General features: G+C 42.5%; 1 protein-coding gene across 8 annotated transcripts in view; it reads left to right on the top strand.

The window, feature by feature from the left end:
• The window catches only part of LOC130174623 (serine/threonine-protein kinase WNK2), a 43,778-nt gene that overhangs the window by 14,208 nt on the left and 4,234 nt on the right, over nt 1-25,336 (top strand). The window contains exons 3-29 of one of the 8 annotated variants that reach the window (XM_056384622.1): nt 1,110-1,282; nt 1,508-1,728; nt 1,823-1,980; nt 3,993-4,081; nt 4,577-4,796; nt 6,979-7,258; nt 7,347-7,459; nt 7,795-8,706; nt 9,348-10,577; nt 10,689-10,727; nt 11,266-11,460; nt 11,700-12,131; nt 12,598-12,924; nt 13,080-13,123; nt 14,028-14,187; nt 14,290-14,406; nt 15,012-15,182; nt 15,474-15,516; nt 15,762-15,860; nt 16,246-17,045; nt 17,430-17,487; nt 17,588-17,661; nt 17,865-18,526; nt 19,286-19,512; nt 19,747-19,971; nt 21,738-21,836; nt 24,784-24,828. In XM_056384622.1, the coding sequence (XP_056240597.1) occupies nt 1,110-1,282; nt 1,508-1,728; nt 1,823-1,980; nt 3,993-4,081; nt 4,577-4,796; nt 6,979-7,258; nt 7,347-7,459; nt 7,795-8,706; nt 9,348-10,577; nt 10,689-10,727; nt 11,266-11,460; nt 11,700-12,131; nt 12,598-12,924; nt 13,080-13,123; nt 14,028-14,187; nt 14,290-14,406; nt 15,012-15,182; nt 15,474-15,516; nt 15,762-15,860; nt 16,246-17,045; nt 17,430-17,487; nt 17,588-17,661; nt 17,865-18,526; nt 19,286-19,512; nt 19,747-19,971; nt 21,738-21,836; nt 24,784-24,828 (7,213 nt within the window). Of the gene's footprint in view, nt 1-1,109; nt 1,283-1,507; nt 1,729-1,822; nt 1,981-3,992; nt 4,082-4,576; nt 4,797-6,978; nt 7,259-7,343; nt 7,460-7,794; nt 8,707-9,347; nt 10,578-10,688; nt 10,728-11,265; nt 11,461-11,699; nt 12,132-12,597; nt 12,925-13,079; nt 13,124-14,027; nt 14,188-14,289; nt 14,407-15,011; nt 15,183-15,473; nt 15,517-15,761; nt 15,861-16,245; nt 17,046-17,429; nt 17,488-17,587; nt 17,662-17,864; nt 18,527-19,285; nt 19,513-19,746; nt 19,972-21,737; nt 21,837-24,783; nt 24,829-25,336 lie in introns of all 8 variants that reach the window. The other 7 variants (XM_056384621.1, XM_056384628.1, XM_056384627.1 and 4 more) reach the window with 7 other exon arrangements.

The raw sequence follows: 25,336 nt of genomic DNA, 5'->3' as shown, positions 1-25,336 counted from the left end.
CATCACAGCTCATCTTGCTTCATTGATAATTTTTAGGTTATTCAGGCTGATTTTTGTATTTTTCTGCTATATCTTCTCAGTGGGAGTCCACTGTGGTTGAATAATTAAATAGATTAGATCTCACTAGGTTGTGTTCATTGCATTCCATCGTCTGTATAGTCTCTCTCTGTAAGGGGTGGGGTCGCGCTTCTAGTTCATGCTCAGTGCTGAGTGTACGTATGTGTTTGTTACGTAAGTCGTTGCTGTGCTGGTTTAAAAAAGGGAAATCGCAGTAAAGAAACCCTTGGTGCTACCTAGAGCAAGGTGTTCTGAGTGTGGGCTCAGCCTTACAGAGAACTAGAGAGGGAAGGGATGGAGAGGGAGTGGTTACGGAAGATGTGTTTCCGAGTGTGTGCGTGGGATGTTTGGTGATGGAGAAGGGAGTGGTTGGTGTTAGTGGTGCAGAGAGGGAGACGGATTGCAGATATGGGGGGAGGGGGAAGGCAGCAAAAGGTAGTGGATGAGAGAGTGAACATGTGAAGTGAAAAAGATGGAGAAAGATGGAAGAGATCAATAACATGTAACCTTTAGCTGCAGTGTGTCGTGGGCGTGACCATGTTAACGTGTGGGCTCATTCTCCCCCTGGAGTCATTGTAGCTGTGGTTTGTCACCCTTCTATGTCACTGCACAGCCTCCATGTTTCTGGATAAATTAAAACTAACAAGTGAGAGGTCACATCTGACTAGTATTACACTTTAAATACATGTACTCTAAATATCATGCACATACATATGTAAGCTGAGTCTTGTTACTGCTCAAGAAAGCAAGTGATCTGGACTCTTTCCACTCACACAAAATGCAGATTGTGATCATCTTTGATATACATATGGTCCAAATACAAATATGTATATCGCTCAAAGACTGACACTAATTTCTCTCTCACTCACTGTCTTTCCCACTTACTAAAACACACTGGATGCACAAATTTAAAATATACACGTAAGAGCCTCCAAGGTGATGGCCTCTTCCATCTGGTAGTGCTTGTGAAGCAAATATGTTATAATTAGTATCTATGGTTAGAGTTTGACATTCATTATTTCTTTCTGCTGCATCTGTCGTCTCTCCTCTAGGATCGTAAGCTGTCAAAAGTGGAGCGTCAACGCTTTAAGGAGGAAGCAGAGATGTTAAAGGGTCTTCAACATCCCAACATTGTCCGTTTCTATGACTTCTGGGAGTCATCCCTTAAAGGGAAGAAATGCATTGTTCTAGTAACAGAGCTCATGACGTCAGGGACCTTAAAAACGTGAGTACTACATGAAGGCAAATATAGGGCAGGTAACTCCTGACTAATGAGTGGATAGAAAACATCATTCATTCAAACAATTATATGTGGCATGGATAGATTTTTTACAAAGGTTAAGTGAGCTTACTTTCTGTCATTTTTCACAGAAATGTCTTTGTTTTACTGAAAATATATTTTGTAACTCATATGATCGTCTGGTAACAAGTTTCCCTCTCCTTCCTACAGCTATCTAAAGCGTTTCAAGGTAATGAAGCCCAAGGTGCTGAGGAGCTGGTGCAGACAGATCCTGAAAGGCCTACACTTTCTCCACACCAGGACCCCACCCATCATCCACAGAGACCTCAAATGTGATAACATCTTTATCACTGGACCTACAGGGTCAGTCAAGATTGGGGATTTAGGACTTGCAACACTCAAAGCAGCTTCCTTTGCCAAGAGTGTCATAGGTAGGAGACTTGTAATGTAACATTTAACATTCATGGTTTAGGTAAAACAGTAAAAGAGAAAATGTTGTATCCATTGGTCATTCTCTCTTTTCAGGCACCCCTGAGTTCATGGCTCCAGAGATGTATGAGGAGCACTATGACGAGGCAGTGGATGTCTACGCCTTTGGCATGTGTATGCTAGAGATGGCCACCTCAGAATACCCCTACTCCGAATGTCAGAATGCTGCTCAGATTTACCGCAAAGTCACAAGCGTGAGTCCAGATACTGTACAATTTTCCTGCTTGTTTCAGAAATTTGATATGTAGAGAAAATATTCACTGCAAATTTCATATAGATAAGTAAACACCAATAACCTTAGTAACAGCTGTGACACTATACTAATAATGAATTTTACTGTTATTGTACAGGGCCTGCACTAATTGTGTATTAGCTGTTATACATATTGTATGCAACATGTAGCATGCATTTTGTAATAATTCATGATTTGTGAACCTGTAAAATGAGGCATAGAAAGGTAAGGAGTTTTTTTAATTGCTTGATAACATATAAAGTCCAGGGAGTTTTTAATTGAAGAAATGCAGCTTTTTTTTGCAGAGTACAAGATCTGCTCTGTTTTTTCAGCTATATGGATCCTCAGTCTTGAATTTCTTGGGTAAAGAATCTAATGAGCCATATGGAGTCACAGAGGGAGTCCAAATCTCCTTTGTTTTTTAGATAAAGCCTAAAGGCTGTATTCCATTCCATTTCAATGAGTGTGCCTCTGCTAGCAAAGCATACTGCAAACTGTTTTTAGATTAGGGGGTGTCTAAACTCATGATAGACCTCCTGATTTGATGAAGAGTATTGATTTTCCACCCTTGAGACTTGGCAGGGTTGGAATCTGAGAGATGACTCTTTCACCTGCTGTTAAAGAAGCAAAGGCCTCTGCCCATATTAATGGTTGGGCAGCATCAATGCAGCTGTCTCTAGATACTGTTCTCTGCATTGTTACCATATGCATAGCAGAGTGCCCTGTAGGGAGCACTGCAGGATATTAATAGGAGATTTATCAAAGAGAAACCCTGATAGCTTTAAACTATTCCCTGAATGCATAAAGTATGCAGCTGCATAATTGGGTGGAATGTTAATGTGTAGGATGCACATAGATTATCTCGGAGATGCAGAAAATGTCTGTTTCAGAATTTAACGGTCTTACAAGTTATGTCAACACCACACATAATGCTGCACCTTAGAGAGAGTGGGCAAGATGTGCCTGTAATAAAAACTAAACTTTGTACTGAAGGTCAGAGCGCTGGACTAAATAAAATGTACTGTTAGGAAAAATTCCACCATTTTAAAAGTGATATTCTAAAACAGAAGAACACTTTCTACATTTAGTGAGGCAGGTGGATAGGAGCAGGATGAATGGATTCAAAGTAGCAATTTAAAAGTCCCACACACTGTCTAACTTGCAATAAACTATTTATTTGCATGTTTCGGTGCTAGATCTTTATCAGGCCTGATTTATTTGCGATGTTTCGGAAAACATTGCAAAAAAATTGTGAATTGCAAGTTAGACAGTGTGCAGGATTTTTGAATTGCTAAAAGTGATAATATAACCAAAATGTTCTGAGAATCAAACACTCACGGTGTAAAAGAAAAATGTCTATAGAAACCTCTCAAAGCACTCCTACCACATAATCCACTTGTCCACTGTCCATCCATATGCTCAGGATGTTCGGAGCAGTAAAAATACCATAGGAATTTAGACCAGCTGTGTTCTAATTATAGTGTAAAAGACAAAGCAACATCAGGAACCAGGGCGGACTCAAGACAGCTGCTTCTTCTGACAAATGGAAGAGCAGGAGATGTGTGCTCAACGTGCACAAATCAGTGTACACACCTACCAATGAACTCCTCAAGGTTGTGTCTGAGCGTTGAGATGGAGGTTGTGCATTAAGCTATAATTTTGTGAATATATTGAGCTCTTACATGAAGAGATGTTGACTATGCTGCAGAAGTGGTTTGAGAGATTTCTCTAGATGCCTTTTGTGGTTTTTGGACTCCATTGCAACCTGAATTCAAGCTGACCGCAGCTGCCGTGCTCTGTCCAGGTTGACAAGCCTGCGTGTGTGATTCTTAAAACATAAGATCTAGGGAGGTGTATCACAAAAACATCCCCATACACTCTTTCTTTTGTTTTTCCTTAATGATTATTTCTCATCAAGACAGGATCCTTTTGTTGCATGTCCTCAGCGCTTTGTTTATGTTTCCTCTTCCTCAGGGAGTGAAGCCAGCCAGCTACAACAAGGTCATGGATCCTGAAATCAAGGAGATTATTGGGGAATGTATCTGCCAAAAGAAGGAGGAGCGGTGAGTGAATGTCCCGATCACTGTCCAGCATCCAGCCCACAGGGCCCACAAGGTGCCCTCTCATCTTTCGTGCCTTGTCTCACCTCCCCTGCTTCATTGCTGTGGCGCTGACAGTTGGGCTCTTGGCAGCACTGCAGTCTCCCTCCATATCTGCAGGATGTCTTTCAATTCAGTTCTGTTACGTAATACGTTTGTGTACAGAGGGGAAAATAACCCTTAATTAGCTTCCAGTGTCTTTTTTTTATTGAAGCATGATTGAATTCAGTGAGTGACTTGTCCTGGCAGCACAGGTAATCTGTGACCATGTATGTATAATTACTGTGTTAGACCAGACCAAGATGCCCTTTCACTCACTCACACACCAGGATTCTTGTACCACAGCTAACTATATTGATGCCAAGTCTATCTGCAAACCCTCGATATTACAGATTGAGTGGCTGCAGTGTGTAGTACATGATTTTGCCAGAATCTGAACTTCACTGTTCCTTCTCCCAGGTACACCATCAAGGACTTGTTGAACCATGCTTTCTTTGCTGAGGACACAGGTGTAAGGGTTGAGCTAGCTGAGGAGGATGATGGGAAAAAGGCCTCAATAGCCCTCAAACTGTGGGTGGAGGACCACAAGAAATTAAAAGGGAAGTACAAGGAGAGTGGAGCCATCGAGTTCGCATTTGACCTGGAAAAGGAGGTGCCTGAGGTTGTGGCACAAGAAATGGTGAGTGACTAATTATTCATATATGTAAAAGTATTATGAGATAAATCTGGATTTGGCTTCCTGTGACCTATCTTCTTCTTTTTTTCTTTTTTTTGTTTCACAATGCACTGATAAGCCTTAAGATATTTGACTGTCATCTATATATAGATGCATACTTTGCATTTAGTTTCCAAAAGTTAGTTTTAAACCATGCTAGTTGATATAGTTTGTTATGCTTTGCATATCTTTGTGGCTTAGTGTGGTCTAGCTGCTGGGAGTGCTCATATCTCATCAGTGGGGAATGCACTCAAATGCAGATAGCTAGTGATAACTTACTCTGCTTTTCCAGGAATACAGAGATTGGGTTTTATTTTTTCCTTTCGTTTACATGGTTTTCTCCAGTGTAGATCATCAGATAAGGTGCTCACAGGCCCAGCAATAAAAACCTTGTCCGGAAATAAACAAAGCTCTCTCTGTGTGGGAGTCATGATGATACTGACCTCAAGCCTTTAATATCATTCATCTAACATTCTGCAATACCATGAAAGTTTCCTTAACTGCGTTATGGGATCAAGTGAATCGAGTTAACTTTAGCTGGAGAATGTAAATGTTGCAATTGTCAGGCTTTGTTCTTTAATAGCCTAAACAGGTTTCAGTGACACTCTTTGGTCGTGGCTCCAAAGCAGTGGTCCTGCTGTGAGAGAGGTTCAAAGGTTGCTGTTGTCATGGTTTTGCAAGAAAAGTTAGACTGGGACCAAATTCTGACAATGTCATAAATTTAGGATGTTATCTCACAATGTGACTGCTGCTTTGACCTGCGTCTACTAACCAACCAATAGGAATGTTGCATGAAATGACATACATCAATGCATTGTTTAGCTGCACATGATGACATTATATTCTTGGATATTGGCTTGTGTCGTAGCCTACCATTCAGCAGGTTTTAATCATCATACAGTCAACACACATCAAACCTGTTGTCATGCCCACTTTTATTAGATCCATGTGGCACAGCGTGGCCGACAATACACCTATAAGACTGCTGAAATCTCATAGCCTGTATGTGCCTTATGTAAAGTTTTGACGGTGGTTTGCCCATTGATGACTTAAGCATTTTGCTTAATACTCAACCAACTCATCCAATCAGGGACATAACCTGCTTTCCTGGCTTTCTGTTTTAATGCATCCACATCGGCGGCAGCCAGGGCCTGAGCCCTTACATTTTCGCGTTCTCCATTGGTCAGTCTGTACGTCCATCCCATTCTTGTGAACACGATGTCTCAGTAACACCGTGAGGGAAGTTTCTTAAATTTGGCACAAACATTTACTTGGACTCAAGGATGAACTGAATTCATGTGCTAATTATGACACAGTTTAACATAAATGTCTAATAGGATAAAATTATGAAGTGATGACATTTTATATCCAAATGGTCAATGGTTAACTTCACCGTGACATCATAATGTTCTGCAAAAATACTTGTGGCCATTAATCAACGCTGTAACTGTATGTTACTATATTTCCTGCAACTGGGCTGGTTGGCGGAGGCATACAACCGCAAGGCAGTAATTCTAGTTCTGTTTCTTGTTTCAAACTGTGTCTTCCTTTTGGTTCTTGCTCTCTCTCCCACACATCTCATTCCCTCTTTCTTGTATGCTCTCTTTCCTTCGATTTGTCTGTGCTGTTTTGGCCTTGACCATGCTGTGTAGCCAGAAAAAAAGATTAAGGCCTCTCTGTAACAATTGCCTTGGGGATGAGAGCAGACATGTGGACCAACAGCACAATGAAATTGTATGGCCAACATGCTCCCATGTCACGCCACTGCTCAATCAAACTAATGAGTAATTTCTCTCCTGACAGGCAACCTGGGAGATTTCATTTTGTGGATGTCGTTTTTCTGGTCTTTCATTCTTGCTTTTGTGCTAATGATGCTTATATGCGTTTATAACCATATGTTCTATACACCGTCTTTATCTTTGTTATTTGTAGATGTAACAGTCCTGTTGTGAGCAATGAACCAACTGCTGACAAAGGGAATAGTTTCCCACTGCTCTGATCCCCTTAAAATAGATTTTCTATTCCTTCCTTTTCTTGCTCTTTCTCTCTCCCTCATCCACTCCCCTTTTTAATGCATCCTCTCCTCTCTCACATGCTCAATGCTAAAAATATCCTGCAAGTCATGCTCTTCCCTTTTCTTTGTCAGGTGGAGTCTGGCTTCTTCCACGAGAGTGATGCTAAGACTGTGGGAAAGTCGATCAGGGACCGTGTGGCACTGATCAAATGGAGAAGAGAGAGAACAGTGTCTGCTGCAGTTGCATTGAATCAGGGTGAAGGAGGACACAGGGTCCAGATGACACCGTCTCAGGGCATCTCTGCTGGGCCTGCACATGTAGGACAGCCCCCTTTGCAGGAACCAGAGGAGCCAGAGGTAGACCAGCACAACAGGCTGCGTAACCTACCAACCAGTGCCACCTCAGTGACATGTAAGATTCTGTTCTCCTCCACTCAAAAACACATGAGCTTAATCTTTGACTTTTTTACGAGTACATGATTTGTGTGTCTCTGCAGCAGACGGCACACTTGACAGTGGCATGGGCTCCACTGTGTACTCAGACTCCCACAGCAGCCAGCAGAGTGTCCTCTACCAGTCCCTGCTGGAGCCTATTACTATGGCAACGCAGCAGGTCTGTATCAAGAGCATACACACCCAGGTGGACCATGTACATTCAGATTCATTGAGAAACACATACTTTTGAAAGCAGCCACTGCTCATGCAGCCTTGAAATCGAATGCAGGTGCTGCATCCCCACACTTAAAAAGAACGTTCATCTGCAGAGTCAACATGCATACATTATTTGGACACGATCAATCTTCATTATCCTAGTCATGCACATTACACGCACATGTCCTGGCAAGCAAGTTTGTTCATCCTCATCTCATCATATAATTCCCTTTCTTTTGTAATGATCTGTTCATTTTGAGTAACACATGTTTTGCTTTTGGGTTGCTGCTCAATCAGTGCCAGAGCAGTAACCCTCTTCTGACAGATCGGCCTCACTCCTGTGAAAAGGGTGAAATATGGGGCGCAACACTGAGCCCAGAGCTCAGGACTCGATTGGGAGCAGCAGCCCGGAGAGGAAGTGCCCCTGTCATTGACACTCACAGGGAAAACCACATCGCTCAACTCCACGCCCTCAGTCAGTTTCAGAGATCAATCAGTCCCACCCCCACAGTACTAGAGAACCAGTCAGAACTCAGCCCCTCTGACTTTCACTCAGAGGCTGAGGATGGTTTCCCCTCTCAGAGTGCTCTGCCAATGCTGCAGGTCTCCCCTGTCTCTTCACCCTCTGAGTACCGCCGCCTTAGTGACACCAGCATCAGACCAACATCAGAGGCCAGTGAGAACTTAACACTGCCTATGCCAAGTGTACGCAGACACTCTGACCTTAGTAGTCTTCTGAGTATAACCTCTCATCATAACCACCATCTTGGAATGCATAAATCCCACATTTGCCAGGCCTGCCTCTCTTTGCTTTTGAGGTCACGAGAGGGCAGCCACCGCCACCCTTCTGTTGTCATGCCGACACACCAGTGTCCATGTGACTTAAAATACTGCCCGTCCTCTGGTGGAACAGTGACCACCCCTGGTTATGGTCGGCTGAAAGGTTCCGGTGATTGCTCTGATTTCTCACTGCTGCAGAAGTCCCTGTTCAATATAATCAGCCGCAAAGCAGCCCCTTGTCACACCACACCCACCCAAGCCTCACTGCTGGACCCCTCAGCCGCCCACAGGCCTGCTTGCAGTGATGGAGACGGCAGTCTGAAGAGTCGTGTCTTGAGTGGCAATTCAGTTCGGGACCAAGAACCCCTCCAGGACTGCGAGGATAGATTCTGTGCTGGAGAGCAGCAAGTTACCCGGGCTGTGGGAGTGGTAGGTCACAGTAGCAGACAAGTCGTTTTTGTTTTCCCATAGGAGGCCAACACCTGCTTAACTGATTTCTCCCAGCCTGTAGGAGGCACAACGTTATTCTGCATGGAGCTGGTCTGATATCCTGTCTACTGTCTGAGTCTTGCTGCCTGCATAGGCCCCCAGAGCTGACCGTCTTCTTAGAAATCATAAGCTTGCTCGTGTCGGAGGACAATGGCACAATCTCTAACAGGCGCAATCTCTGCTGATTAATCCTAACCAATCCCTTCTAGAACTGACCTAGATTTTAATATTTTTTTCCTTTCTGCTTTACTGACCCCAGGCTACAGCTGTATGTCTTCTTAGCTTGCCGTGGATAGACTGCCTCTGATTGAAGAAGGGGTCGCTATCTGATCTCCCTCCTCTTGGTCTCTTGCTATTTCTCCCTTGTGTCCTTATTTTAGCTCACACCTGTCACCGCCTGCTCATTGTTGAAACAGATGTTTCATTAACTTATTTTTTTCCCTCATCCTTTCATCACCCTTGCATCCGGTATGAGTTAATGTAATTGGCACAGTTATTAGCTTTTGTGGGATTTTATCCATGACCAGAAAAATTCACTCCCAAGAGGGTCTAACTTAAATGTCTCTATTTTTTTTCCTTAGACCAATTCTGCAGGTCACCAGAATCAACCACCTGTCCAGGGCCTGCCTTCTTCCAGCACAGCAGTGCACACACCACTGCAGTACCTCCAGCCTGGACACAGCTACCCTGCTGCTCCATATGCTGGTCAGCCCAGTGTTGCAACACCAGCCCCAGCTAGTGTATGTTTAGTCAACATCCAGCATGCAGGCAACTCTGCTGGTTATGCACCTCCAAGTGTGCAACAGACCCAAGCTGCAGCAAGTATTTCAGCATCAGCTGTGCCACAACATGTTGCACAGAGCCACCAAGCACCAGGCCATCAACAGCAGCAGGCAACTGCAGCAAGCTCTTTAACTTTTCCTCTGCAAGGGCATCAAACGTTTCAGAACTGTGTGGCTCCACCTCAACAACAGGCTCAGTCTGCATCAGGATATCCTACTCCAGTTCAGCAACAGACTACAGCAGCAGCAGCAGCAGCAGGCAACCTGCCAGCACAGCAGCCAGCACAAAGCTACTCTCTTGTATCTGTAGCCCCAACTATGGCAGCCACAGCCCAGTGTCATCCTGCACAAGCTCCCAGTGCACTGCAGCACATCCAAGCTACAGTCAAACTGCCAAGTCAGCAGCCTGGTCAGAGCTCCTCCACACCAGCACTTTACAGCCAACAGATACCCATTCAGCAAGAGCACCAACAGCCCTTACCACAAAATACTCAGTCCAGGATACAACAAACACAAAATGCTGGGCAGGCTTATATTCAACCTCAACTCCAGCATAACCAAGATACTGTGCGTCCCATACACCAACAAATGGCACAACAGCCCACCCACCAAGCTCAAAGTCTCCAGTCTCCTGGTCAGCAACAATTGCAAACCTCAACTCTACAGCAGCACAGCCAGAAAGCTGTGCAAACAGCAGTTCCACAGCAGAGCCAGGGTGTATCCCAGTCCACAGTCCAACAGGTTCAGACCCCTGCTTCTCAGCCTCATCTCACAGCAACCCCAGTTGTGCAGGTTGCAGGCACACATCAGAGTTACCCTGCTGCAGGTGTGCCTGATGCTGCCTCTCAGAGCTATGCACATTCTACCTTCAATGCGCTGCAGCAACAGACTGCTCCATCTCAGAGCCAGTACCAGCCTGCACAGTCTATTGCTGCTCCACAGACCTATGGAGGAGCTACCCAGGTAGTGACTCCTCAGAGCCTTCCAGCCTCTTCCCTCCATAGCCAGCCTGCACATGTTGTCCAGCAGGTGAGTGTTGATGCAGTAGATTATAGCTAGGCGGCATACATAGTGCCCCAGTTGTTAATTTTTTGTTTGTTTTCCGTCCTCTGACCTCGCCCTATTTTCATTTTTCATCAGTTTCAACCCTATCTTTGCATCGCTGCTTTCCTGAACCAGGTAGAACGCCTTTGTCTCAACACACTTTGTCACTGTGGGACTCACTGTGGGAGGGACAGAAAACCATGCACTTAAACAAGTTAACAATGTTATTTAGGGCCGTGCTGTAACTACTTTTGGTCCTGCTCATATTATGGTGCCTGGTTTTGATTTGGTGCAGCTGAATTGGAAGCAGCTGTGTTGGTGGACAGTAGGGTGAATGAAAAAATGAACAGCCCAATAAACAGGAGTTTCCTCGGACAACAGCCAACAGAGATAATGGAAACAGTAATGAAAACAATAACAGTGGTTTTAGCTGCTGCATCCGCCAGCCCTCCCAGGCTTACTCTGTGTCTGTTTTGTGGTACAATCTACTTCAGTAGATTCTGACTTATTCCAGGCTTAGAGACAGGATGGAAAATGTGAGCTATTCTGATCTGGCTCAATAGCAGGAAATGCAGATTTCCAAAGTGAAAGATGAAACTGGAATCCCTGCCCCCGCCATCCCTTATTGAATTTCCTCCTTCTTTTTCTCATTCTTCTTCTTTTTCTTCTGTAGAATATTCCTGTTGGTCAAAGCATTTCACAGCTTGGACAAGATGGACAGGGCCATGGGCAGAATCTCAGCCAGTCTGCTTCCAGTATGCTGGCCCAGCCACTTCCTCCTCAACAGTCAATGGCTCAGGCTACTGTCCATCAACAACTCCAACCTCTGCAGATATCAACCTCTCTACCACCAACACACCCACCCCAGGTAATGTTTGTCTGCTCTCACAATGATCTTACCTGGATAATACCCATTCATTTTTCTTGTGTCTTAGTTATTGTATGTCTCAGCAGATTCTTCTAGCTTGAATTATATTTACAGAGCAGTAACAATATTGACTTGAAGCAAGCAAGTTGTCTTGATGCATCATCCTCCTATGCTTGAACTTGAAGTTCTCTAGATTATTTGATTTTCCTCTGTCTCTTCCCTTTTTCTTTTCCCTTCAGTTTCCCTCACAGTATCCCACAGTCCAGGTGATGACAGCTGTGACTGACTGTGAATCCTCCTATCCTCAATCCTGCACTGCCCCTCACCCTTCAACCTCCTCTTCTGTTAATCACGTCTTTCTTTCTCCTGGACAGACTCTTCCTGTAACCCCCTCTGTCTCCCCTCTCTCCCCTCTGCACATTGAAAATGCGTTAGTTTCACCCATCCCAGTGTCCCTCATACCTTCCCCCTCACCCATGCTGGGTAAGATGGGACCCACATCCCCACAGCACCAGCCCACCACTGCTCTGCAGCAGAGTGTTAGAAGTGAAGCCTCTCATTCACAACCTGCATTTATATCTGCACTAACCACCCATCCCATACACACACACATTTCACTGTCCCAAAACACACACCCTCCCACAAATGGCAGCACTCAGCCTCTGATACAGGTAATTATGATGGCTGCAATGAAGTGCAGATGTTTACCAAGAAGGTGTGAACTGGAATTTGAGTGTGTGTGTATGTCAAAGGTGGTTTTACTTAACTGAGCCTTTGATTGTCAAAATATCTCTTTCTTTTTTCAGATTGTTTTTTACAGCTTTGTTTGCATCGCAAAAAAGCTTTGTGTTTAAAGTGACTGTGCTGTTATTCTGTTGCTGAAGCATAGAGTTAATATCAGATTAATTAAATAATGCAGATGAAAAAATGACTGAAGTGTTTGCTGATACAAGTTGTTATATATACTGTAAGAATATTTTGTAGGAATTCTTACCAGGAAATGGCACAACAGCGAAATATATGTTTGAATATCTCAGTATGTCTCCAAAGGATTCCGAATTTTCCTAGATGAAATGATTATGTATAATAATAATTATATCACTAATAATAATGTGTTATCTCGTTTTTCTTTTACAGCAGGCTCCCCAGCAGGCCCAGATCAGCCACCCTGAGCTTGTCCCCTCTGCTCAGCCAGTCCAGCCTACACTATTCTCCTCACCTATGCAGAATGGGCCTGACCCAGGCACAGTCACCACTGCTGCCCATCTGGACAACAATAACCAATGCCAGCTGGCCCTGCAGGCCCAGGCCCAGAGTCAGCTTCAGAGCCAAATTCCTGTGCTGCAGACCTCTGAGTCTCAGAGAGCATCATCGGGGTCTGCCAGTTCCAGTCTGACTCAGCAGAAACATCTCACTACTCTAACAGGAGCTGCAGGTCCAGGTCCAACAGAGACCAGCACGGAGGTATGGACACATGACTCACTTTTTAGTCCCCACAGCTTATTTCTTCCTCTGTCCACATTGCTTTGAAGTGATACTATGCACTAACATGTAATATCATTGTGCTTTCGCTTATTTACATGTTACTCTAATTTATTATTCATTCATTCTGTCTGTAGGATCCAGCTTCAGAGAAGCACAGTGCAGGGCAGAGCTATGACAGGTACTATTTTATTTTTCCTCAGCAGGTGGCAAGTCCATGATGCTGTCCTTCTAATAAATGCATACTGGATATGAGTAATCTCAGGTATTGTCAAATGGACAATCCCTAGAGAGAACTTTCTGCCTAATAAGCAGTAACAGTAATGTTGACATAATGCAGATGGTCTTTAACAGTTTTTGGACCTCTCCTACTTCAGACTTAAAAATGTAGAAAAATGTTGAAAGGATGCCTAGCAGAACCCCGTACTGTTGTTGTTCTGGTTTAACTTCTGGAGCCAGAGACATTGTTTTTTTATCTTTAAAAAACACTGAGGGCGTTCCAGCAAACAACTTCTAACTGGCTGGCTCTTCTCCTAAAGTAAAAAGGGTGCTGTTTGTCAATATTATTTATTTTGTAATGTGGACCTAATTGTGCAGTTTGTGAGGTTCTCTCCTTTTTCTCTGGCAGAGTGTTGACCGATGACACAAACGTGTCTGTAAAACTAGAGAGCACTCTGATGAACACTGATGTCACTCTGTTGATCTTTCATATCACTGTGACCAGCAGTAGCTAAGACTCCTTTTTATTTCATAAAGTCAGTTTTTCCTTCATAATGGATAGAAAATAGATAATCCCTCACATATTTATATGCCCTTGAAGCTCATGTGGAGTTTAGTGTCACGCTTGGCTGATATATCAGACTTCAGCCAAATCCTACAGACATTCCAGAGCAGCAATAAACTTTATATCTTTTTAATATATGTTGCTTGTTAGTTTCTGATGGTACTGAGTACAATTACAGGTATGTTTTTAATCTTGAAACCACAATAGCCCACCGAAATGTGAAGCTGTGTGTTCTGTATTCCGGTAATAATGAAAAAGCAGCACTTACACTGATGTACTTGCCGTTTGTTCCCAAAACTAGTGTCAACTCTGATGCCACGTCAGGGAAGGAGATGAGTGATGGTTGTGAGGGGACACAAGGAAGTAAAGGCGAAGGCAAAGTCCGCAAACACCACCGCAGGTCCACACGCACTCGCTCTCGTCAAGAGAAGATTAGCAGACCAAAGCTCAGCATGCTCAATGTGAGTAACCAAAATATATTCCAACAAGGAGCACATTTAAGCTCATGCTCAAAAATAATGGGATAATAGACAAGGTATTTATTGCATCTGCTCTTGTTGCAGGTGTGTAACACTGGGGATAAGATGGTAGAGTGTCAGTTGGAAACTCATAACCATAAGATGGTCACTTTCAAGTTTGATCTGGACGGAGATGCACCAGAGGAGATTGCTATATACATGGTATGTAGGAGACAAAATCGCTGCCTGTTCAATTGGTACAAAGGTCGTGGTAGTGTGTTGTAAGATGTGGATTTCCTGAGATGCTTTCTTATGGCTCCGAACTCTGAAACTCCCTGTGTTGCTGTTCTTAGCTGCAATGCAGCAAAAAGTCTTTCTGTCTCTCTCTTGCTCTTTCTCTCCTCCAACCCCAACCAAGTCATATTGGGCTCATATTTATAGATAGAAAGATGAATATTTCATGGCATAACTGCTCCAGTAACTTATCATGTATAAAATAGTTCGTCCAAGGCAAATACCTCTTTGTGAAGCTTTCTAATGCAATATGTATAATTACATTTTGTTATGTGAAATGCTTAGAAATATATATATACTTAACAAGTGATGTAAATATCTTCATCTGATTTTCTTAAGCCTTAAATTGAATAAAGACAACATTTGCTTTATCTTGGCTGCAAACTACATTAAGAGAATATATGTCGAAGTTCAATAATTTTGTTTACTCTTTACATAAACATGCATCTGTTCCTGGCACAGTCATGACCACAGTTTTATTTCAAGCATTGCTTTTAAAGCTCTGATGTCTTTATCTCCATTTTGTCCTTCAGGTGGAGAATGATTTCATTTTACCTCTGGAGAAAGACGTCTTCATTGAACAGCTGAAGGACATTGTGGACAAAGCTGAGGACATGCTGAGTGAGGACACCGAGGGTGAGAGGAACTCTGACCAGGGAGGCAGTCCCAAACAGAGTGAAGGAGCTGACACGCTGGGAACAGAGGTGAGAAAGGAACTGCTGATGGTTAATAGTTGTGATAGCGCAATCCGTCTACGAGTGCCTCTGCCTTGGATACATCACCCTGACAGCACTCTCAAGATGACTTTGCATGCAATGCTGCCAACAAGAGATGCCAAAAATACCATTCTTGCTGATGTGACATTTTGATCTAACTGAATGTATTTCTGAAGTTCCGCTCTTTGGCTCATTGTGGAAACCCTTTAAATGTCTATTTAATTGAGGCACCTGCACCAACTCTTTGTAGTAATCCTTCTTTTTCTTTTGGGATTGAAGGCTTCAGCACCCAGCACCCCACAGCTGGTGTACCAACAAAATGGTAAGGCTTTTTATTACCAGAAACTCACTCATATTCACTCTAATCCACTCACACTTTCCAGTTCTAGTTAAACTTAGCTGCTTCCTTGTACATTTAGATACTTAAGAGGCCTGCTAGATGAGGAACTGGAATGAGAATGATTTAATGAATTACTTAAAACTCTGTTTGTTTTCTCCCATTCTTTCTTTCTCGTTATTTTGCTTTAAAGTGAGTTATGAGTTTTTCTTTCTCTCTGTCCTTGACAGTCCTCCACACTGGCAAACGCTGGTTTATCATCTGCCCTGTAGCTGAGACGCCCATGCTAGACAAAGAGAAGACTACATCACACACCTCTACAGCCCAGGGTATGCTGCACATTACTCACTGCTTACTAAACCACATTCTTTAATGTGAGGGTTTGCTTTTTCTGCCAGGAGTATAATTTCTAAAGAATAAAATGAATCGTTGTGTCTGACTTGCTGCTGTTTATACTGAAGGCGCTGCACATGCATTAAAGTGTGCGTCTGTGCGGTTCATCCGTTGGGGTCAGTTATGTAAGAATGCTTCTGCAGTGGTTCTAGGCAGAAATGAAGGGCAGGATTTATACTCCAGCTGACAGAGCCTGATGGGGAAGAAAAGCAGTGATGTAACACTCTGGCACTCACAGGACCCAGACCCTCTTCCTCATGGCTTTGGCTGTAACTCCCAATGTGTTCTGCCCCTAATTAACTCTTCTCTTTCCTTTTTCAGAATCTGAAAAGTCTGCTTCATCATCAGTCAGGCCCAACAGCAACACAACTGCAATGACTACCCCAGTCGCATCTTTATCATCGCAAAGCCAATCCTCCTCCTCCTCTCTGCCCTCTGCTGCTCAGACCTCGGTGCAACCTCCAGGCCAAAACCTTGGCAAAGCCCGTGTCCAGCAGACTCAGCCAAGTGTAACTAAACATGCCCATGCTGCTGCTGGTGTGAGCCATCAAAACTCCCTTCCTGTGGAAGAACCTTGCATCTCTGCTGTCTCTATGGTGACGGACATGCCATGCTGTGCTATTGTGCCACCTGTCTCTCTCGATGTGAATGCCAATGATAAAGGAGCAGTTGGTAGTTTGGTCTCGTCTCAAACCAATCAGCCCAATGAGAAGGCCAGTCCTACTGGAGAACTACCCCCTCAGCTGGGCTCTCATCAGTCTGTGGTCCTGCAGCAACCCTATGCCACATCCATGCAACCTGGGACAGTTACCTCCCAGCCCCAGAGTCCAGCACATCAGACCTCCCAGAACTCCCAGTTGTCAAGCCACCAGCAGCCAGCAGGCGGAGGACCAGGAGAGTCGGACAGTGAGGGACCACGCAGGGTGGAGTTTGTTGACCGCACCATCAAGACTCTGGATGAGAAGCTGAGAAACCTGTTGTACCAGGAGCATGCTCCCTCCCAGCCTTCAAGCACGACATCTGACCCCCAGGCGTCCAGTGCAGAGGGAGTCAGCTCTCCTCCAGTCTCAGATGGCCAGAGCACTGAGGGAGCACTTACAAAGAAGAAGGGCGACCCACTGGTAAAATACACTGTGTGTGTGTGTGTGTATGTGTGTGTGTGTGTGAGAGTTGGTTAGAAGCTACATAAATGGAATGATCATTAAATTGTTTCCATGTACTGTGCTATTGATTTTACTATTGGCTGTAAAAAGCAAGCGGAATACTGTGTTTAGAAAGAGGGGAGGGTAACAAAATTACTGCTGTCAGCACGATAATTCATCATGATCTCTTTCTCTGGCAGCTTCATTTTGAATCAGGGTTTGACTTATTCAGACAAAACTGAGGTCAGGAGAGGATAATAGCAAGCCTTACACTGATCTACCACATCTAGTTATTTACCATTTTCCATTGTTCAAATGATTGCAACCTCCCACACACAACCCCTTCTCTCTTTCTCTCTTCAGCCTCAGATTCCTGAGCGCACAGAGAGTGTGGGTGCACTAAGTGATTCTGCAGTGGCAGGTAGGTAACATTGTTTATGTAACATCCATATCACATTATTACTGCACGAGAGTTTGAAATTGGTTTGTTTGGAAATAAATTCTCCTTCCTGGCTCTTTAGCGGCGAGCAGGGCTTTGAAAGGAAGAGATGTGACTGCCAGCTCCAGTTCATACAGCTCCAAAAACCGTTTTCAAGTAAGAACCCTTTTTCCACTTTTTGGCTCTTAATGAGCAAATCTGCGATATACAAATGCCATTTGACTAAATTATATTACATTATAGGGCATGACTTGACACATGCCATTGTTTGTCCTGTGTCCGGTTTGTTGCTTGAACAGTGCATTAGTTGATGATATTTGTGGAATTTTGTCATGAACATGAGCTTCTCCTCCTTCCAGATCATCCCTACTCCACCAGATGTCATTTGTCGTTTAGAGAAAAGCAAGACAAGCTACAGCACCTGCAGTTCTGCAGCACCCTCTAGTGGCTCAGGAGGGTCTCACAGCCAGATCCAGGGCGCAGGCAGTAAAGAGAAGGGCAGTGTGGCTGTGGGCAGGTCTTCCGTGACGGCAGCTGAAGATGAGAATGCAGCAATATCCAAAACCCTTAGTTGTAACCGCTACTCCGCCCCTCCAAACTTCTTCCATGCCACACCCACTTCCAGCCCTGATGTCACCCCACGCCATATCCCCCGAGCCCAGACCATTGACACTCCGACCCATCACTACTACCACCACTCCTCTCACCTCTGTTCTGACTCAGCAGATGAGGATAGCAGCAGCATAGCTCTCCCTCCGGCCCACCCAGCTCCCCCACCTCATGCCCTGTCTGAGCACAGTGGTAGCGACCTCATGAAGAGGGCAGTGGCCTTCCTGCGGCGCTCTGGTCGGAGCAAAAGTGAGCAGAGCTCTGATTCACCAAGCCGACAGCCTGTGGCAATGAATGGTCACGCTCCAGCGCCTGCTGCAGGACATGCCCACTCATCCTACATCAGTAGTGACAATGACTCTGAGTTTGAGGATGCTGATATGAAGAAGGAGCTACAAAAACTGAGAGAAAAGTAAAGTAACATACACACATGAACTCACAGCTGCACAAATATGTTGCAAAGTTTGTCGGCAGTGTTTTCATGAATAGTGAACTGTTAGTCAGTATACAATACTTGGTTTTTAGAGAATTTATTTACGAAAGAGAATTTCTTTCATATTTCCTACAATACAGATGTTTCACTTTTCAGTTCTCATGGTCTGACTGCACTGATTGCAAAATAGCTTGAATTTACTGAAGATGCTGCACATTAATCCAGTTAGCAACAGTATTAGCCAGAACCACAGCTGCAAACTAAGCATTTAGTTTAGTACTGTTAAGTAAAAAAAAAAAGTCTTGATGAATACAGTTTAAACTGAAATATCACAATTTATGGTCTGCTCATAAAACCAAATGTTAAAACTTTATCCTCAGTTCTCTATTAGTGTATGTGCAGATATGTCCCTCTGCATGATTTCATTTACATTTATGGTATTTGGAAGTAACCAACAACTTAACCAACTTGTTTCTGAAAGACAAGGAGAGGTGTTTGAATGAATCAGTAACCCGAAACCTGTATCAGGAGAGAATGACTCTTGACGCAGGTATCATCACTAGAAGCCGTAATGACAGAGGCTTTAGTGGATTATGCAGAGAGTAAATTACTGAGGAGGTTTGGGGAAAAAGGACCATGAAATTGAAAAGCAGGCTGTCATTGGCCTTTCGTAATCTTAAAAATTTCGTATCTTTTAAGGTAGTTTCTGTCTTTTCTCTCCTTGTACCTTCTCAACAGACACATGAAGGAGATCTCTGAGCTGCAGGCGTTCCAGAGGAGTGAGATTGAGCGTCTGTACAAAGAGCTGGGCAAAACTCTGCCCCCCAACGTCGGCCTACTTCATGCGGCACCCCCAAGTGGCCGCAGGCGTAGGGCCAGCAAACACAAGCTCAAGGCTGGAAAACTGCTCAATCCGATGGTGCAGCAACTTAAAAACAACCTTAACACCACCACTGAGAGGAAAGGTGTGTGTGTGTGTAGGTTGGGGTTGTGGGGTGATTTGGGATTTATGTGATGATTTTTGTGTATGGGAAAGCATTTTCAGTCTGAAACACACATTTTGCCAAAGTAGGATACACAGGGATGGCATCATGCTCAGAAAACTGTGGGAGTGTGTGATTCACAGAGTGATTCACTATGACTCATGATTTTTTCTTCTTTTTCTTTTTTTTTTTTTTTTGTCTTTTTTTTGCGCCAAGGTGAAAGTGCTGCCAGTTCATCCGGCTCTCCTGCTAAAAGTTCAATTCTGTCAGATGGCTCTGCCCACTCCAGTGGCAGCTCCAGCTCCGCTAATCAGCCCAATTCAGCCCCAGAGCAGGTCCACACACAGCAACCCTGTTCCTTGAAGGGCTCTTTCTCCTCAGACAACATCTACTCTGGCCTACACAGTGATGGAATGGCTACCCAAGCAGGCCCTGGCCAAGGTACACATTATAGGTTCATGTGCATGCTGGTGTGTGTGGATGGGACATGCTATCTACTATACCGCCATTAGGGTTAAGGTAAAAGCTTAAAATTGTTAATGTTGTCGATACCCTCCATGGACAACATTGTACAAATAGAAGGATCAAAAGCATTTCACCTTGAAGGATTACAGACACAAACAGGACCACTCCATACTTCACTGTATGTAGAACCACTTAAACACCACATACTGTATATTCACTAACATTAAAGCCATATGTTTGACACACAAATTTGTAAATTTACTCATCAGATGGCTAGCATCTGTTGTATTAAGGAAAGCAGAAGTGGCACTTGTGCTATATATGTGTATTGTTTTGTGTTACATACCATCTGTGTTGCAAATAATACAGATGCACCGATGTGGAATTTCTAAGCCGATAAAGACAACCGATAATTGCTGATAAATATCCAATAATTAAATTATGTAGCATTGGGAGAAATAAAATGGGTGACGAACAGTGAATTGATATTAGTTGATGTGAAAAACTGGATGTAAAAATGACACATACACAGGTACTTAAAATGAATCATAAAGGAAAACATGGAAAATTATTCACAGTTGATTTACTATAATGCAAAGTACAGAGAATAATGATTTAATGATCAATACCATTTAATAAAGGTGGCTCACTGTTTTTCAGTAGCAATCGTATTACCAAATGATTGGTTAATCTATTCATCAGTCTACTGCAAGTTTGACAATCCCACCAAAACAGAGACAGACACATTTTTAGGCTAAAAGGTTGGTAACTGCACTCTTGCCTATTTTTGACAAGTGATAGATTATAAGACATGGCTCTTTTTGTAGTTTGCTAACAATATTTTGAATATAGCGATGAGAAGGGAAAGAGTTTTAATGACCACAGTATCTCTCCTTATAAAGTGTGATTGTATCTCTTAAATTCTTCTCCAAGGTGCCAGTTTTGTGCTTGGAGCTGTAGCAGTTCACTATGTATATATTTTTTTAGTTTGAAATGTTTATTTACTCAATACATAACAAGCTAGTTGAACTTTAGGATAGTCAAGACCTCAACAGCTTTGTGCTGCTGTATTTCTATCTGAATTTTTTTCACTAAATGTATGCCTCAGTTAAGCTCATCTTTGTGAAACCAATTTCTTGCTTTCTAATGTCGTGGTTTAAATGTATTTTATTTTTTATTTTACCTGAATTTATTATTATTATTATTATTATTATTATTATTATGATCAATTATATAATATTATTTGATCATTTTAATGCGCTGCATAATTTCTTGTTTTTTCAACAGTGAAAATTTTATCTTACATTCTAGTGTGTTTCCTGGTTTTATGCTATAAGCACTTCTCGGGACAGCTGTTGCAAATTGCACCAAGCTATAAACAATCTAATATTTTTTTGACCTCATCAAATAAATGATAAATAAATAAAAAGACAAACAAATAATCAAACCCAAGAAGACGACCTTAATACCCTTACTTGGTGCTTTGTTTTCCTGGGTCCCCTAATATTGCTCTCTATTATCAGTTGTAATTATTGGCTGAAATTCCACAATCAGATGGAAGATAATTAAGTTTCCCATTAATCACCAGATAATATAGTGGGATCCTGCATTTCGTGCACTCCTTCTTAGTATCCTTTGCTGGTGCTTTTGATGGTGGGGGTTTCTCATCCCAGTCTCTGTGCACTTTTACAAAGTGTCTCTCTTGTTTCTTCTCTTCTTCCCTCTTATATTCATTTTTACAGGCTGGACGGTTTACCACCAAACGTCAGAGAGAGTCACCTATAAATCTAGTAGCAAACCACGCACTAGATTCCTCAGTGGACCTGTGTCTCTGTCCATCTGTTTGTATTTGTTCTTTTCTATTTCCCCTCGCTCATTTCCATCTTCTCTTTATTTAACCTACCTCTCTTTTCTATTATCCAAGTTTGTTTTATTTAAATATAGTGGATCTTCTATCTCACTCTCCTCACAGGCCTCCTCACCTGACATACATCATCCATTTTTACTCCTACCACTTACCCTTTCCCTCAGCAACCTCAGAGCTTGTGTTCTGAATGATTTTTTTTTTCTTGACAGCCAGAGGATATCCATCCCATGCTAAACTCATATGAACGTCAGTTGAATCTGTCTAACATAGGCACACTCCAGCAGAATAAAAGGCTTGTGCAGCCAAAAAATGTTTCCTTTCCTTCAAGCAATCAGTGAAACAGGTCATATTTCTGTAAAGCTTATGTTTTGACTTAGAACTTTGGTGATAAGTCAAAACATCTGATACTCCTGTTAGACACTGTAACTGGTGCAGAAATGTTTGTGGACACTTGTTTGTAGCGCTTAAAGTTAGAAAATAGTACTACAGATTCCCAGTCTTGTTTTCCCAAAAAGTTATGCCCGCTTAGCAAGTTAAGTTTTTTATCAGCTTCTATTTAAAAACCAGGGACCACTTTGAAATAGTTGTTCTGCATTTTTCAAACATCTGTTGTCCAGAAGTCAACTATCTACACTAGAATCTTTATGGGACAGGAGGAAGTGTATCTGTGACCCATGACTTGCTAAAAACCCTCATTTCATAAATCAGACTTTAACTTTGACATGTTGTTATGGATACTATCAGTGTGATAGAGTAATCTAGTTCTTCTAATATAGTTCCCCTGTAGACAGTTGTTGCTGTAATGTGAATTTGATTACAACCACTATACAACCACTTTGTAATACCAGTGATGGTATTATGAAATGCACTGTGGCAGACAGTAATGTATGGAAGATGTGCTTAAAATCATCACAAGTTCAAAAAGAGTGGCTTACATTTGAAAATAAATGACAGCTACATATTTTCAATTTCATGCAACACTTCTTTGATCCTTTATCTCTGCAGAACAATTGCAGGATGACTTGTGCCTTGTGTAGACATTTAGATTGCGTGTTGAGATGACAGCTAGCTTTTAGCAGTCTGATTTGTTGTTTTGTTTATGCTGAAATACGATGCTATGTTAGTAAAGCAGTGGCTTTTTCTAAATGGATTGTTGAAAATACTATTCTTGTAACTCTTATTATAAAGTGCAGCTTTGTTTCCACCTACTGGTCTGAATTGCTGGATAGTCTCTTAGATAGTTGTGCAGGAACAAATGTTATTTGTTGTACATTTGTGCTCTTACATGCCATAAATATGGCCTTGTTTAATGATTTAGCAGTGGTCATTTTACCTGCATGCTCACAGTGATTTGTAAGGAATACATGTTCATAAAGATTTTGATATTTGTTCTCTATTAGTGGTCAGAAAGACTGAAATAGAACAAAAAGAGTAACTTTTGGTTCTATGAATTCATAGTGACCCAAAAGAGTCGGGCCACCATTCAGTGTCTTTGCATGAAGATTGAAAAGGAAACATCTAAAGGGTGTGCATCTCTTATTAATCTGTATGTGTGACCTCAAATACCTAAAATAATGACAATAATAATAATAATTGTAAGTACTTATCTGTGCACAGTCTTTCCTCTGGCATTTATGCACAATTCACAGAACCACAGTTACATTCATAACCATTCATTTGTGGGTACGATGCCTCCTCCCCTTCATACAAATGCTTTGTGCAGTGCTTCTGGCTTTAAAAAAACAGACCCCACAAGCACACTAGGGCTTGTGAATGGGTAGTCCTCTCCAAACATGGGCCTGAGGTCCGATCTGACACAAGACAGTGTGCCTGTATGTACAAAAGTATGTTTGTGTGTGTACGTGTGTGTACATGTGTGAGAGAGAATGCCAAAGCCTTTATACCCTATTTATTTGTTGTGTGTTTCCATCCACTGTTAATTTTGATAACATCTCCCAAGTCAAGGCACTTTGCCCAAGTCAGCGATCCTGTGTATACTAACACAGAGAAATCCCCCCAGCCCTTCCCTGATAGGCAGGGCCGTTTGCTGTGGTAGAGGAGAGCGCTCTCTGTCCCTCATGTTTGGACGGGGAAGACGTGCATGGTGCAGGCGCCAGGCAGGGCACTGATGGAGACTTGCTCCGCCATATGAAGGGCTGTATCATCAATATTACTACTTTTTTTTCTCCTTCCACCTCTCCTGAGTTATCTGCATGTTTCTGACAAGTGCTGACTCTGATGAGTTCCAGCTAGTATCTGTGTGCTCTTTCAGTTTTAAGTTTTATTTATTTTGGTTTCACACTTTGTTTCACAGGCATTCTCACATGGACAAAGGGATCTCTTTTTAATCCAGGCTCCAGTCCTCCTTTTTATAGAAAACACTATTATCCTGTTATTATCCCTACCAACCAATGCACCAATAATTCCTACAAAATCTTACAAATAAATCAAAATTATTCCACATGTTATTTGCAAAGCTTCATTATTAAGTTGATAGTAACTGTACAGATTTCTGTCATACCCAACATTGTTTGAAAAAAAGAAAGAAAACATTGTCAGTAAGTGTATTTATAAGGCAGCATAAAATCAAATCTCCATTCTCACAAAGTTAGAAATGCAGAAACTGATTATTATGCAGAATCACAATCAAGGCCATGTGTGCTCTCTTTCTTGAGTTTATCAGGTACACTTTCTAATAGTCAACTTCCCAAATGATTGCCCATTTTAAAGAGAATATTTAGGCTCTTTTCCAGTCTTCCTCACTGATTTTTAAACCCCTTGTCCTCCTTTCCTCCTTCTCTCTCTCTCCCCAATTGTTTTGATAGCTGAATGTGCTTTTGAAGCAGCTTGTCCACATACATGTGGTGTGCAGTGTGTTCTGGCCTAACTGTTTCTGTCTTGTGCTGTTTTACCTTTTATAGGGTCCACTCTGAAACGACTATGTCTAGGCAAAGAGCGCAGTAGTAGTAACTATCTCATTTACTTTCTTACTCTCTGTCTTTCTTACTGTCCTCACTATTTTAGTCCTCCTTATGTTTGTATGTGCATTTTATTTTCTCGTTATTGTTTTGGCACTTTGAAAATGTGGCGGTTCTTGTGTGTACTCTTCAGATTGTTGCATTGATTTATATATGCTGTTGTTTTGCATGGCAGTGTGCCGCCGTGTTTTGATTGCTGAATTCTGTCATTGCTTGCATATCGAACATTTCATTTGTCTATAATTACTCATCTAAGTCATGTTGCAATCCTTTGGCTGCTATGTTGGCAACATATGTGTCACAGTTGTAGCTGTACACACATTTACTCTGGCCTCAACAAAACATTTAGGACTATTTTTAAAGTATTGAAAGTAGGCATTCATGAAGGTGAAATTATAGGTTCCCTGTGTCAAGAGTGCCTTAAATTATGCCATACAGTAGCCAATTGATTTGACAGTCATCTTTATTTGACTGGGCAGACTTTTAAGACCTTTAT

This window comes from Seriola aureovittata, chromosome 9 (assembly GCF_021018895.1).
Source record: "Seriola aureovittata isolate HTS-2021-v1 ecotype China chromosome 9, ASM2101889v1, whole genome shotgun sequence".
NCBI lineage: Eukaryota > Metazoa > Chordata > Actinopteri > Carangiformes > Carangidae > Seriola > Seriola aureovittata.
The sequence above is the reverse complement of the archived record's forward strand: the minus strand, read 5'-3'. Positions and strand labels throughout refer to the sequence as shown.